Below are 15,529 nucleotides of genomic sequence, written 5' to 3' on the forward strand. Positions count from 1 at the left end.
AAGCTGACATAAACATCGCAGGTAAGATTAAATATTTTACATTTTGAAAAAAGTATGTATTTATTCAAAACTAAATGTAAGACAGTAGGAACAATCTTAAGATATGTCCATTTTTGTGAGAAGTATTTTCATTCTTTCTGCTTGAGTAGGACTATGACATTTCTGAGATCTCAGAGTGCTCTCAGTATTCAGTCAACCTAAGAGGAGAATGTAGTTTTTTTTTCTTTCCCCTTGAACTAAGTGGTTTGTTTTTGGCCTATTTACAAAGAAACAGGCCAGAACCAGATTGAAAAAAATTTTTTTTACAAAGATAAAATTTCAAATACAGTCATAAAAACTGAAGACACTGCTCAGACTTTGTATTTGAGGTCACTGTTACTGATAAATAGGACTTGTCTACAGAATGTAACTAAAAAGACAGATATATGCCAGAAATAACAATTCAATCCACCAATCATTACAAAGGCTATTCTTTGCTATACAGTCATGACCACCTTTTTAAAACAACTTGCTGAGTGAGACTTTTAAAGTAACTCCTAACAGAGTAGAAATATAATTATTTAGGGGCACTTGGGTGGCTCAGTCACTTAAGCATCTGACTCCTGATTTCAGCTCAGACCTTATCTCAGAGTTCCAGTTCTTGAGTTCTAACCCCATGTTGGACACAGTGCTGACAGCAGATAGCCTGCTTGGGACTCTCTCCTCTCTCTCTGCCTCTCCCCCACCCACGTGTGTACATACTTTCTGAAAATAAAAAACTTAAAAAATATAATTATTTATGGGCGCTTGGGTGGTTCAGTTGGTAGAGCATCCAACTTTGGCTCAGGTCATGATTTCATGGTTCGTGGGTTAGAGTCCCGCATTGGGCTCTGTGCCAACAGCTCAGAGCCTGGAGCCTGCTTCGGATTGTGTCTCCCTCTCTCTGCCCCTCCCCTACTCACACTGTGTTTCTGTCTCAATAATAAATAACATTAAAAAAAAGTATAATTATTTAGAAGCAACTTTACCAGGCTACTTTATTACCAATAAAAAACTGAACAACAAATCATAATTTCATAAATGAGAAAGACAAACTATAAATGGTAACAGACAAATGGAAGGGTAGACACAAAATAAAACAAGTTAAAATAAGATACCATTTTTTATCTATCAGATTTTCAGATTTAAAAGGCCAATAATGCTCAGTGCTGTCTGCAGTGGAGAGATAATTTTCATACACTGTTAGTATAAGCAAAGGTTGAAAAAACATTTGGAAGGCCAGCTGGCAATACCTGTCAAAATAATAACACATATAGACTTCGACCTATAGATCCCATTCTTGGCATCTGTGCCAACATAAAAATGCTCACCTAAACACTGCTTGACTTGTCTTAACTATAAACAACCTAAATAACCATCAAAGAGGGACAGGTTAAATTAATTACAGTACACCCCAAACAATGGACTACTGTGCAACCCATAAACTAAAATGAGGTAAACTTTTGTGTTTTGCTAAAAAAAAAAAAAGATAGCTAATACAGCAAGTAACAGGTAAACTGCAGGAGTTTGATATTAGGTTTTTTTTTTTTTAAGAATCAACACATACATTTGCATAAACATAGAAAAATTCTGTTAATATACAAAAGGTTAAAGGTAGATTTTTCTTACTGTTAGTGCTTTAATAATAAAAAATTCTTTAATGAGACAAGCTTATCTAAAGCAGTACTGATTTCCATAATCTGTGTACATGGTTTCTGTGTTTTTTTTTTTTTTACAGTATGGGGACAATAATTATTTAATTCATGTGATCCATTATGCAGTTATTCTCCCAAATTTCTCCTTAACCAAAATGGGAACATAAACAGAAAATGTATGATGTCTTCATTTTAAGATACTTAAAATATTAAAGACTGAAAGTTTTAAGTATTTAAAATTTACCACCTATTCACTCACCTAAATTGTCTAAAAATACTGTTTAAAGTGGCCACATCCTGATTGTGGCATTGATTTCTGTCATATTCTGCAACAATTAAGATAGCAAAATCAAATGCTACGGATAGTATTTACAAGAACACTGGATAAAGTGACAGGTATCCTCATGAACTCTCCAACATAAACACGACAAGAGAGCTATCAATATGTATGTTCGAGGAAGAGAAAGACTACTTGTCCTACAACAACTCAGGACCAGGAAAACCCTGAACTTCACTAACAATACTTAACTGAAGAAAAAAAGAAAACTAGGCCACATACCCCCACCATTTAACATTACTCCTTGCAGAAATATCCTACTATTCAAAATCCCCAGAAAAGGTGGACCTGTCTCCAGATAAAGAACGACTTTGATGGAGTCCCTGGAGAACCCCGTCAGGTAAGCATCGAACTTCAGCTCAGGTCATGATCTTGCAGTCTGAGTTCAAGCCCTGTGTCGGGTCCTGTGCAGACAGCTTAGAGCCTGAAGCCCGCTTAGTATTCTGTGTCTCCTTCTCTCTCTACCCCTCCCAAACTTCTGTGTCTCAAAAATGAATAAATGTTAAAAAAAAAAAATTTTTTTTTCCTTTAAAAGAACCACTTTGAGACAAAACAGCCGTAATTTCAAAAGTCACCCTGTAGTCACCATGGACAATATTCCTAAAATAAGACCAAAATAAGACAACCTCCAAAAATATAAAATTTACTTCACAACACAAACAATTCTGAATAGAAATATTTAATCAGTTAACAAAAAAAGCTATCTCACCCTCTTCCTAGGAGATACACAATAGCACACATTACAAATTCACTTGTAATGGCTCTTATACCTCTCAAATTTCAAATCCTTCTTCAGCATATTTTTTTCAGTTTCATCACCAGTAAATGGAAATATTACCACCTACCTTGCAAGGTTAAGATTTGTGATTAAGAAAAACAAATCCAAAATGCCTATATCAAAAAGAAAGGCTCCTACTTTCAATTTAAATATACATCAGTCTCATTACCTATATATTTCAAATTTACACCTGTGCAAAATTATAATTACTACAAGTCTTCAACTTCTGAAGTTACTGAAAAACAGTCTAACTTACACATGTTAAGGGTATGTCAATTACATACTTACTTACCTTACTGAATGAAATAACAGCCAACATTCTCCTCTTCAACGGTCATACTATTTTAGTCACTGAATACTTTAAGGGCTGGTTTTTTGTTTGTTTTTGCTATTATTGATACTGAAATTTGATTTTGGTATAGAAAGAACAGATAAATACAGAAGAAGCAGGCAGACAGACACTCATCCCAATAACAAACTCCTATATCATTAAGGTAAAAGATCTACAGTCCACTAAACAGAGGGAAAACACAGTAAATTCTGGACCATAAATTCCTTAATTTCTTATTAATGTTTTGAAGCAGCATGGAATTTTTCAGACTTCCAGCAACAGACCATCAGCATTATGAACTCATGCATTCATTAGCAGGCACAGAGAGGATCTCTGGACGTAGATTAAAAAAAAAAAAATCACACGTGTACACAGGATACACTAAGAATTGCATTCTGTGAACACCTTTGTGGCTCTAATAAATTAAGTGGTCACAATGACTCGTCTAAGTATACACAACCGATTCTCCATTTTTTTTTTTTTTGGTCTCCAAACCTTTCATCTGTGTAACATACTCCCAACAGTTAACATCTTTCACTATCAGCAGACTTATTTAACATCAATCACTATCACTGTGCCCCATTTCTACCCTTACTCATTACTGCCGCCAATACCACCCCCAGATAACTACTGCCACAACAGATTTCTTCTATAAGCTCTTCAAACTGGGAGGAACCTTGGAGATCATCTACTACAAGCCCCTCAGTCTGTATTGGAGCAAACTGTGGCTCTTAGTAATTTAAGTGATTTAAATAATGGTAAGTAAAATAGTTTTAACAGCTTCCATTTAAAGGGTGGCGGTGGGAGGGCACTTCACTGCGAGCCAGGCACTGTATTAAGCACTTTAGATGTATAAATTCACTGAACACCCACTAGACCCCTTGAGACAGATTTTATTACTCCTATTTTACATATGAGGAAATTACGGCACGGAGAAGTCAGCCTTGCTCACAGACTAACTAGTAGAGGCGGGAATTCAACCCCAGGTGTTGGTGTTCTCCGGACTCAAACCAGAGCTCTTTCCACAAGAAAGCACCTCAGACTTGTTTCTTAAGCCGAATTTACTGAATTTATGCCTAACATACAGACAATTCTAACTTTTACTCCCAAATTTTAATATTTATAGCTACATACTTTCATTTATTTGAGTCCTCACAAGAGCTGAAACTATAGCATATAAGCCCCATTCTTCAAGTGAGGAAACAAGCTCGCAAATAATGTGCCCAAATTCACAGAGAAGTCGCCAAGCTAAATTCAGAACTCAAGCCATGTTCCTTCCAAGAATATTACCACATGCTAATTCTCATGAAATTATGGGACTAGCCAACTATTAATAAAAATCTAAAACAAACATGGAAAATATGAGCTCACCTGCAGACCAAAGAGACTGAAGATCTAAAGTTAACTTTACTCAAAAAACAAGGCTGACATGTCTATCTTCCAATGCATCAATCAATAGATTTTGTGCAATGTACAGGACACATTCAGATTAGAGCATGATGTGATGAAACAAATGAAAACAACTCTAATTTTCTTCATGTTCATTCCTTAATCACCGCAGTTCTTGTAACATTTGAAATAAAAAGAGCATCCACTTAACTATATTGAAAATCTACTGTGCTTCCTGTAAACCTGTATACTTCCTGTATACTATGACACTGGTACATGAGGACTTAAGGTGGCACATGGAAAACTCATATTAAGTATGCATTTTAGTATTTACAGATTTTAAAATAACTTAAAGATAAAACTAATGCAACAAACCAGTGGTTTTAGATCTTGTTTGTGATATATTTATGTAGAAGGGTAAAATGAGTGCATAACTTCTGTAGTATTTTTTCTATTTGGATAAAGTCTGAAAAGGGGCACTTGGCTGGCTCAGTTGGAAGAACATGCGACTCTTGATCTTGGGGTCATGAGATCACTTAATAAAACTTAAAAAAAAAAATCTGAAAAAAGGCAAACCAACCTAAGGAAGAGAGTTAAATAATTATACAGGACAGTTACAAGGATATGGCAAATATCTGGAAAGCAGTACAGGAGAATGACATTTTAGAAACTATGCTGACAAAACAAAATCCCCTCTCTCAAGAAACTCACAAAAGAAAGCTCTAACAGCCTCTTTCATATTTTCAAAAATGCAGGTTTTAGTGGTTGATAACTTTTATGTAACTTCTTAACTTTTATTTTCCTACTCATATGTCAAATCGCTTAACAAAGAGAACCTGAAATTGGGGGGGGGGTAATAAAGCAGACTCAAAACAAGCACTATCAACACAGCAACGATGACTGTTTATTGAGCACCCAAACAGTGTGCTAAGTTCTCCCTGTACTAATTACTTATACTAGGAAATACCACTATTATTCATTTTATACATGGGGAAACTAAGAAGTTTTCAAAGAAGTGTAAACATGAGAGGATAACAGTGGTGCTATAGTTTTCCAAGTCTCCAAAACTCTATGTATCAGACTTAACTAGACAGCAAAACCAAAAGCCAATAAACTTAGAAAAATGAACTTAGAATAAAACTGCAGGAAAACAAAACCAAAAAAACCTAGCTGACAAAGTAGTCCATTTCTAAAACCCCAAAGAGTAAAACAGGTGAGAAAAAGTGACAGTCACACGACCTCATCAGGTTCTGAATTAAGAGAAAGCAGAGAGAAGTCAGAGTTCACCATAAGGGCCTAGGAATAGAACCACAAAACAGTCAACAAGCATTCACTAGAAATCATGATAGGCCAACCTGAGGACAGCAGCTAAAACTGAAATGGGTTCTGCGCACTACACTAATGAGAAAACCGAAGGGACTCACAATGAGAGCTGAGGAGAGGGGCTCCTGGGTGGCTCAGTCGGTTGAGTGTCCTACTTCAGCTCAGGTCATGATCTCATGGTTCCTGGGTTTGAGCCCCACCTCGAGCTCTGTGCTGACAGCCAGCTCAGAGCCTGGAGCCTGTCTTCAGATTCTGTGTCTCCCTCTCTCTCTGACCCAGCCCTTCTCACGGGGTCTCTCTCTCAAAAATAAAACATTAAAAAAAAAAGAGAGAGAGAGCTGAGGAGAGCAGCAGTCTTGCTCCCATGTGCTCTTAAAAATGACCCATACCCCAGTATGAGAAGAGGACAATAAAGATGAAGGAAAGACAGAGCCCAAACAAAAGCAGGAATTGGAAGAGAGAAGCTGGAACTTTAAAACACAGGAAGAGCTCTGCAAAGTTAGGAATGCTACTCTGAACCCTACCTCCTTCTCAAAGGTCAGGAAAACTTACTTCCTGTAAAAAAGTACAAGAGAAAAATATCAAGTTTAAATCCAGTGGAAGTTAATTATAAGAAAAAAAGAATAAGGAGAACAAACATCTCTATAGGCCATGAGAAGTCAGAAAGACTTGTCAACAAACAGATCAAATCTGTAGGATTCTATCTATAAATGAGCTAGATACAAAAAATGATGTAAGTCACAATCAGAGAAACTCAGAAAATGAAGCAATAGAATTCAGCAATCAGAAACTTTAAAAATTACTTCAGGAAATAAACTAGGAAGTACATGAGAACAAAAGAACAATAGAATGTAGTAAGAGTTCTACAAAGGAAGATATTTTTAAAAATCGAAATAGAATTAAATTAGAAATTTCAGGGGCACCTGAGTGGCTCAGTCAGTTAAGCATCTGACTCTTGATTTCAGCTCAGGTCATGATCTCATGTTTGTGGAATCAAGCCCCACATCAGGCTCCATGCTGAGCCCGGAGCATGCAGTAGTCAGTCAGTCTCTTTCTCTCTGTTTCTGCTCCTCCCCTACACTCTCTCTCAAAATAATAAAATATAAAGCTCATTCTTTAAAACAAAAAAAAAAATAGAAATTTCACTTTGAAAGACACTATCAAGAGAATGAAAAGCCAAGCAGTTGTTATCAAGTATTTGCAAATCATGTCAGATAAAGGTCTTGTATCTGTAACATAAAAGAACTCTCAAAAACCAGTAAGAAAACAAACAACTCAATTTTTAAATGGGCAAGATTCGAAGAACCAATTTACCAAAGAAGGTACACATAGAGCAAACACATGAAAAGATATACAACATGATTAGTCATTAGGGAAGTACAGATCAAAACCACTATGCAATATGCATCTATCAGAATGACTAACACAAGAAAGAATGGCCATACTAAATGTTGGAAAGGACGTGGAGAACTGGAACTCAACTCCCAAAATACTGCTGGAATACAAACTGGTGCAATCACTCCGGAAAGCAGTTTGGCAGTTTCTCAAGAAGTTAAATATACATCCACCATTTATCCAAGAGAAAAGAATGCATATGTCCATACAAGGATTTGTACACAAATGTTCAAAGCAGCTTTTGTAACAGAAAAAACTGAAAACAATCAAAATGTCCATCACAAAAGAATGTATTAAAAAACTGTAGGATATCAATATAATGAACACTACTCAAAATAAAGAGGAATGAGTTGCTAATATCCAAACCTGGACCTCAGCTGAGTAAGAGAAGCCAGAGAATACAAACTGTATGATTCCATTAAGATGAATTTAGAACAAAGTAATCTAAAGTGATGAAAAGTAGATCATTACTTGCCTGCAGAGAAGAGGAGCATACCCAGGGAAGAAAGTTTACAATAGGGCATGAGGCAACTTCTGGGAGTAATAGATATGTTCACAATCTTGAGTGTGATCAATGTTTGAATATAGATGTCAGAATTTAGCAAACTATATATTTTCAATAAATGAAGTTTACCATGTGTAAATTATACCTCAATAAAGCTGTTAAAAAAAAAAGGAGGCATAAGAAAAAGAATTCAAGACAAAAATGACAAATACTGAAGCCAAGCAAGATGATTTGACACATAGTCATACAAGGAGTCGCTGAAGGGGGGGGGTAGAAACAAATAAAACCAAAGGATATAATGTGATTTCCTGAAATTAAAACAAGATACAAAAAATCTGAAAATACAGATTGAAGGAGCACACCACATACCTGAGTATTCTGACCCAAAATGCTCAACACTAAAACAAAGTCCAGAAAAATTACTGCACTTACCAGAAAAAAATATCTTTGGAAATCTAGGCAAAAAGAGTAGATGGCTTATAATGTAAAGAAAATTAGATTATTATCAGATTTTTGATAGTAACTTTGAATTACAGGAAACAATGGTATTAACATATTTAAAGCTACTCAAGGACAAAGAAGGAAAACCAATGGTTTTATTACCAATCCAGTAGACCTTCAAGAACAAAAGGCACAAACTCTTAACAGTATACAAGAATTTAGGAAAGTTCCCAAGAGTTCTGCCTAAAGAATCTAGCAGAGAATGAACTTCAGACAACCAAACTGACTAAAGATACTGACCTCAAGACTAGTGGTGAGCATCTGAAACAGAGCTACTATAAAACATTAAATGATGGTTAAGAGAGACCTCTGTAATAGTTATATGCTCAGATAATGTAGATACACCTACTTTTCTTAAATGAGGGCTACAAACTGGAAGAGATGAAATACTTTTAGTATTCTTAATAATTACACTGGTGATATTATTATTAGGCTTTTCCATGTGTCCTTGGAACCAAAATTGTGGAAGAAATAAAACACTGTAGTCCTGATTTTGAATTTGAACCATCAGTATGAATCATTAAGTATTTCATTAGTTTCTATCCACTGAAGAGGCTTGAAACAATGGCCAACTCAGTAATAATAAGCAGCTCTGGTGTCCAGGTGGTAGTCTTTAAAGACCATTTCCCACTAAAAGAAGACATGGCTTCTTGAGAAATGGCTGATTCTGAGTCTGGGCAGGAATGAGCTTAGATCATATTCTAATACCAGGAGTATGGATACTACCAAGGACTACTAAGGGTAAGTCAAAAGGATTCTGGAATCAAAGAGGCTCACATAGGACAAACATGGAACAATATGACCACCAAAAAGAGTAACTGCAACTAAGCTTATCAAATATGTTTAAATCTACAATTGAGGGGCGCCTGGGTGGCTCAGTCGGTTAAGCCTCCGACTTCGGCTCAAGTCAGATCTCACATTTGTGGGTTCGAGCCCTGCGTCAGGCTCTGTGCTGACGGCTAGCTCAGAGCCTGGGGCCTGCTTCAGTTCTGTGTCTCCTTCTCTCGCTGACCCTCCCCCTCTCATGCTCTGTCTCTCTCTGTATCAAAATAAATAAAACATTAAAAAAAATTTTTTAAAAATCTACAATTGAAATTCATCAAATATTTAAACTCATGATTGAAACCCACCACATGTTTCTGCTATTCAGCACATAATATATACGTGGCATTAAGTTACCAACTGTTACCTTCAGAAAATTGTTCAGGGTAACATCCAATTTTCAGAACCAAGTAACCTTTTCAACATAAAAATAATTTTTTGAAGTAGCCAAAAACAACACATTTGGGGATTGTTTTAGAAAATCTCTATATTCATAATGGTTTAGTACACCATGTCTTGACATCTTTTCCAATTTCCTATATTAGATGTTTGTAGGTAATTTAATAGACCATAAAGGAAAGTTGTTCCAGAGCTCTTTAATTTTCCTACAACCTCCTGCTCAGTAAAAACCTATAATTAGAATTCTAAAATCTCTCTAAAGCTAAAAACACAAGGGTCAAATCAATTTTTTAATGAATAAGCAGCCTACGGTATCACTAATCTTCACCAATAAACAAAGTTCAAATTTTTTTTGTTAATGATTTTTTGCTATAATGTATCAATGAAGATAAAAACAGAACTATGGCATTTTTATCTTAAGCAGCCCATCCATCCTAAAACACCAAAGATCTGATCTGCTATTCTTTACCTTTTCTTGTTAAAATCTTAGAAGTTATACAAAGCTCAGTTTAACAACAAATGGATGACAGAAACTTTGCAAATTTAAGAATCAAAATAAAAGCATGTTAGGGGCACCTGAGTAGCTCAGTAGGTTAAGCATCAAACTTCGGCTCAGGTCTTAATCTTGCCTTTTGTGAGTTCAAGCCCAGGATCCTGCTCAGTGAGGACAGCTCAGAGCCTGGAACCTGTTTCAGATGCCATGTCTCCCTCTCTCTCTGCCCCTAGCCCACTCACACTGTCTCTCTCTCAAAAATAAACATTAAAAAATAAAATAAATTGAGACACGTTCATGTTAAGTAACAAAAACAAAGGCTAAAGCTTTGTAAACACCAGCTGCTTTAATAATAAATTTAAAAATATTTTCCAAACACTTTAAAAATCTAACACCATCATATTAACACAAAACACTATTAGTAAATGTAAAAAAAACTGGGCCAGGGGGAAGGAGTAAGGTGGTGGTCCTTGTTTAAGACCTTTTATCAAGACAAAATAACTCACCACAAAAATCAGGTTAAGTTTTCCTAGCCAGGTGGTGATCTAAACAGGATATTAAAGACATTTCTTTCAGAAGTTTTCAACTATTTACACATTTACAGCCAATGGAATTTATCAAAAGAGAAGACAGTTTGTAAAGACATAAGGAGAAGAGGTTTTAAGTATTTATCTCCAAATAGTTTGATATAATCTTATGCATCAAAACTCTGAAAGTAAAAAGCTTTTCCTCTTGATATTGTAAAGAGGTTAAGTTTGGACCAACTAACATTTCAAAAGAAACAGTGGCAATCTGAGTATATATGATTTAGGGATTAATTTATTTTTGAAAGCTGACATTTAGTTGTTCTTAAATTTATCTATATAAATACTAGTGAGTTACGTTCCGTCAATTTTTAAAAATCAAGATGCTCTAAGAAAGACTAATTCAGAGGCAAAAATAATTTTTTTCCCCAAAAGGGTTCCATTTTTTAAAGTGGAATAAATAATAATGTAAGACTGAATACATCACAGTCACATTCTTAAGCTGACTGGTAATTTTAATAAATCACTACAGAGGTTTAGCTTGTCTACATGACCACTAAATCAGAGTATCTTTTTTCCTTTCTAAAATTAGGCTAGTTATTAAAAGGCTCCATACACTACAGCCACAAGCAAATCAATGAACATTGGCTAATAAGGCCAAAGAAAATATGCATCATTTACTAAAGCTTACACTGTTACAGTAGGCCTCAAAAGAAACTGTAAAAATAGGACACAGGGTAGCCAAAAGAACGCTCATTTATAACACTGCACCCAAAGAAATCTTTCTCCCTCCTCCCCACACCCTATCTAAAGAAAAAGAGTACAAGTCAGTCACTAATCTACACTACTTTCTACAAATTAACTTGATGTTGTGAAAACTCCTCCACCACCAACTACACATTACAATGAAATGGAATGATCCTTTTGAAAATGAACTTCAGAGTGTAAGTTTCAGATTCACAACATTTGGAAACAAGCCTAATAAAATGCTGAGCATATGTAGTAAGTTAGCTATCCTAGAAAGTTTACAGGACAGTCAAAACCGTAGCATCTGGAATTTGTCAGATAATCACCCTACTTACTCAAAAGGATAGAAATGATATTTCAAACACTCATATATATAAATATGACAACAAAACGTTAGATACAGGACAATACTGGAAAATACCACCAGCAAAAAAAAAAAATTTTTTTTTTTTTGAGACAGAATCAAAGCCACAAAATTTTGGAAATAAGCCTGTTTGTTATAGCCAAAAGGGTCATAACAGACGGGATAGGCATTCTTTTCTCTAGCTCTTCAGACTAATAAATTCTAAACGTACAGAAGCATAGATATAAAGAAAATTTTAACAAATCTTTAAAACTCATTACAGAATATGTATAAAGGAACTAAAGTATATGCATTTATTAAATGCTTCAAATAACTGCAGCTTGTACAGCTTAAACAGATGTGTAATTCATGTCTTCTGAAATACAGTTTTTTCCCTTTCCTAAGCAATCCTGAATGATGCACGGGACCATAACAACTAGGGACCATTAACAACTAATTCGTGTTTTCAACTCACATGGTTTCTCCAGTCTTGGCTACATGACAAAGAAACTGATCCAGGACAGGACAAACTTCCTTTTTTCCCCTCTTCTCAAAATCTAGACAAGGGAAGAAAAGAAAAGTTACCAGTGTTTCCCAGAGTCTATCAATCATTTCCAATGCACTACGAAAACAAACTTTCCTCCCAGTCCTTCCAAAAAGATTAAGAAACAATTATTTAAAAAAAAAAAAATCAGCCTCTCAATCAAATATCCACCTCTGACTCTCAAAGTCCTACTTCCAACAGGTGTCGCTTCACTGGTAACAAGAATCTCCCTAAAGGGGTGTTTCTCAAAGTGCAGTCCGAAGGAACACCAAAATCAGATTTACCTGGGAAAACAGTTGAAGTACAAATCCTAGGCCCCAACGTCCACAAACTGTTTATCTGGGTTAAGTTCATAAACCCGCGTCTTAAGAAACTGCAGCGCCCTAACGTAGCCGTTCCCAAAGGATTTTGGAGGTCAATTCAGAATTCCGAAAATGGCTGAAATCACACGCTATTCTAAGTTTGAGAACCACGGTTCCCAAGCCTGTTGCGTGGAGGGAGACCACCTTAGAATTAGGGCGCGCGGAGGAATGACTTCAGACGCTCTGAAAAAGACTTCCTGAGACACTTTAAAGTTGCACTGCCTCCCTCTCCCCCCGCCCCCTCCCCCGGCGCTACCCCAAACCTACTACTTTTTCTCTTACCCCGACGCCTGGCGTACAGGGGCCTGACAGAGAAGCGAGCCTGCTCGGAACGGGGCTGCGGGCACACGACCTCGCCCCAGAGGGGTGGGCGACAGGCTGGGGCCCCTACCCGAGCGTCCCCAGCTCCCCTCCCCCAGCCCAGACGCCGGCGGCCGACACAAAGCCCAGAGCGGGGCGGGAGGGAGCTGCCCACAGGGCTCCCCGCCCCTGGGGAAGTGGGAGGGGGATGGGAGCCGGGGAAGCGCAACCCCCCTCCCCCGGCCCGGCCCCTCGGAGCCCCCAGCCCAGAAAGAGACTAGAGGGAGCTGCGGAGGGTAAAGAGGAAGGGAGAGGGGCAGCTACCCCCACCTTTCAGCGCCTCCTGCAGCCTCTCGACGTCCATGGCTTCCCGGAGTCCCTCGCAGCCTCCGCCTCCCTCCGCGGGTCTCCCGGGGACCGGAACGCCTCCCCCCACCCCCCCGACGCCCTCCCCCTCCCTCGCACACACTCCGGCACGCAGGCGACCGGGGGGGGCACCGAAGGGAGCCGGGGGAAGCGAGCGAGAGAGCGAGACCGAGAGAGCGAGCACCTCCCCGAGCCGCTACCACCAGCCCTCCAACATGGCGCCCGGCACGTCACCGCGCGCACGCTCCCTACCACCGTCCTCGCGCCCGCCGCGCGCCCCGACCCGGAGTCCGAGAGCGCGTGCGCGGCGGAGGCGTGCCACCAGTGCAGTCCGGTAGACCCGGCAGGCGCCCGCCGCCCCGCCTCTCCCCAGGGGGTGGCCGCCGGCGTGCCTGCTCCCGGGGGAGTGGTCGCGGCAGGGTGCTCCTGGCCGACTCCCACGATTTGAGTCCTTACGATTTGCTAGCTGTGTGATGTTGAGCAATTTACCGAGCCTCTCTGAGCCGTACTTCCGCCGTCCGTGCGAGGATGGCACTAGTACCGACCACCTTGTGTAATTGCTGGGAGAACTGGGTGTGTACCCGCAGCGGTCAGAGTACGCATTAAAAAAAAAAAAGAAAAAAACTACCACTCCGTGTTACTAATATCGTAACAAAAATACCGCCCTGCCTGAACCCAAAGGCCAGTCCTTGACCCACCTTAAAAAGAAGCAATGCATACAAAAAAGAGATGAAAATCTCGGGATTGTAACCATCTGGATTCAAAGCGCAACTCAACTACTTCCTGTGTGACTTTGGGCTAGTGATTTAAACTCACAGAGCCTCAGTTTCTTCACCTATAAAATGGGGTTTGTAAAACCGCCCCCCCGAGACTTGAGTGAAATGGTGAACATTGAAACATGTAGCACAGTGCCTAGAACTTGTAAGCACTCACTTAACTTGACTGCTGTTTTTATCGTCATGGTTGGGATGACGTTACATAAGTACCCAGGAAGTTAGAGAGGGCGGGACCTCAGAAGCCCTCTCCAACCCTGACATTTTACTAATGGGAAAGTTGAGGTGTAGAAAGCTAGTCAGGCAAAACGGTATCAGGACCCAAAACATCTGGCTCCCAGCCAGTGTGTTCATTTCTACTACCTTCTCTTGTCTGTGTCTGTGAGCTTTTCAAGGAAAGATCCTGAATTGTTCCACCTTATCTTCGGAAAGCCTAGCACAAAGCCATGAAAGGAAGGGGAAGAGAGGGAGGGAAGAAATCGGTTTTTGACTTGTCCTAGAAGGCATAAATTTGAATACAGTCATTACAACTGCTGATCGTCTTAAAGGTAATAGCTCTGACCCTAACCCTAAATGGCAGATGTAGGCAAAAGCTCCCCAAAACCACAAATACTTTTCATTTTGCCATCAGAGAACCCGTCTCTGATGTCTTTAGGCCCTTTCATTGTTCAGAGCATTCAGCTAAATAGCCTTGTAGGGGAATGTATTAAGGTGGCATCATTAAGTACACAGGTACTATGCACTTACCATGATTAAGTGTATCATGGTCCCTTCCAGTCCAAAGGGGCCTGTTCTCAACATAGCAAACCTTAGCTTCCTCTTCTCCCTGCCACCCTGTGCTCTATTCAGATGGATCTCTGTCTTATAAGACCTGTATGGGACTATACAGTTACTGCTGGCCATGTGTGGGTATTTAAATTTTAATTAATTAGGGGAGCCTGGGTGGCTCAGTTGGTTAAGCATCCACCTTCGGCTCAGGGCATAATCTTGCTATTCGTGGGTTCGAGCCCCGAGTCAGGCTCTGTGCTGACAGCTAGCTCAGACCCTGGAGCCTGTCTTTGGTTTCTGTGTCTCCCTCCCTCTCTGACCCTCCCTTACTTATGCTGTCTCTTTCTCTCTCTCTCTCAAAAATAAATAAAAACATTAAAAATATTAAATTTTAATTAATTAAATTAAAAAAAATTTTAAATTCAGTTCTTGAGTTTTTCAATAAAATTCTTTTCCTCAGTCACACTAGCCACATTTCAAGAGATCAACAGCCATATGTGGCTAGTGGTTTCTGTATTGTCCAGCACAGATCAAGAAAATCGCATTATCACAACGGGTTCTCTTGGAACCTTCTATTAGAGAACATACGCCATCTTGCTTTGCCCCTTTTCATCACCTGTTCTCCTCACATGGCGATGCCTTGCCTTTCAAATGCTAGAGAAAGTCTATAATGGAAGGCAAACTGCACAAAACAGAGACAGCCTAAGGGAATCAGGAAAAAGTATCCCAAGAGGAACGGTGTGGAAGCTAAGACCTGATTTATAGGAACCAGGTAGCCAAGTGAAGTGGAGAGGAGAAGCTTGCAAACAGGAAAACCATAGGGGCACAGGCTTTGAAACAAGAAAGCACTAGATGG

General features: G+C 38.9%; 1 protein-coding gene across 2 annotated transcripts in view; it reads right to left on the minus strand.

Annotated features, from left to right (window-relative positions):
* Window positions 1-13,350, minus strand: part of PPP4R2 (protein phosphatase 4 regulatory subunit 2) — a 53,662-nt gene extending 40,312 nt beyond the window's left edge. Inside the window, exons 1-2 of one of the 2 annotated variants that reach the window (XM_029916080.1) lie at window positions 13,097-13,350; window positions 12,036-12,117 (exon numbers count right to left, since the gene is read on the minus strand). In XM_029916080.1, the coding sequence (XP_029771940.1) occupies window positions 12,036-12,117; window positions 13,097-13,130 (116 nt within the window). In that variant the 5' untranslated portion in view covers window positions 13,131-13,350. Of the gene's footprint in view, window positions 1-12,035; window positions 12,118-12,388; window positions 12,589-13,096 lie in introns of those variants that run through there. The other variant, XM_029916079.1, reaches the window with a different exon arrangement.
* Window positions 13,351-15,529: the final 2,179 nt, after the last annotated feature.

Source organism: Suricata suricatta, chromosome 12 (genome assembly GCF_006229205.1).
Source record: "Suricata suricatta isolate VVHF042 chromosome 12, meerkat_22Aug2017_6uvM2_HiC, whole genome shotgun sequence".
NCBI lineage: Eukaryota > Metazoa > Chordata > Mammalia > Carnivora > Herpestidae > Suricata > Suricata suricatta.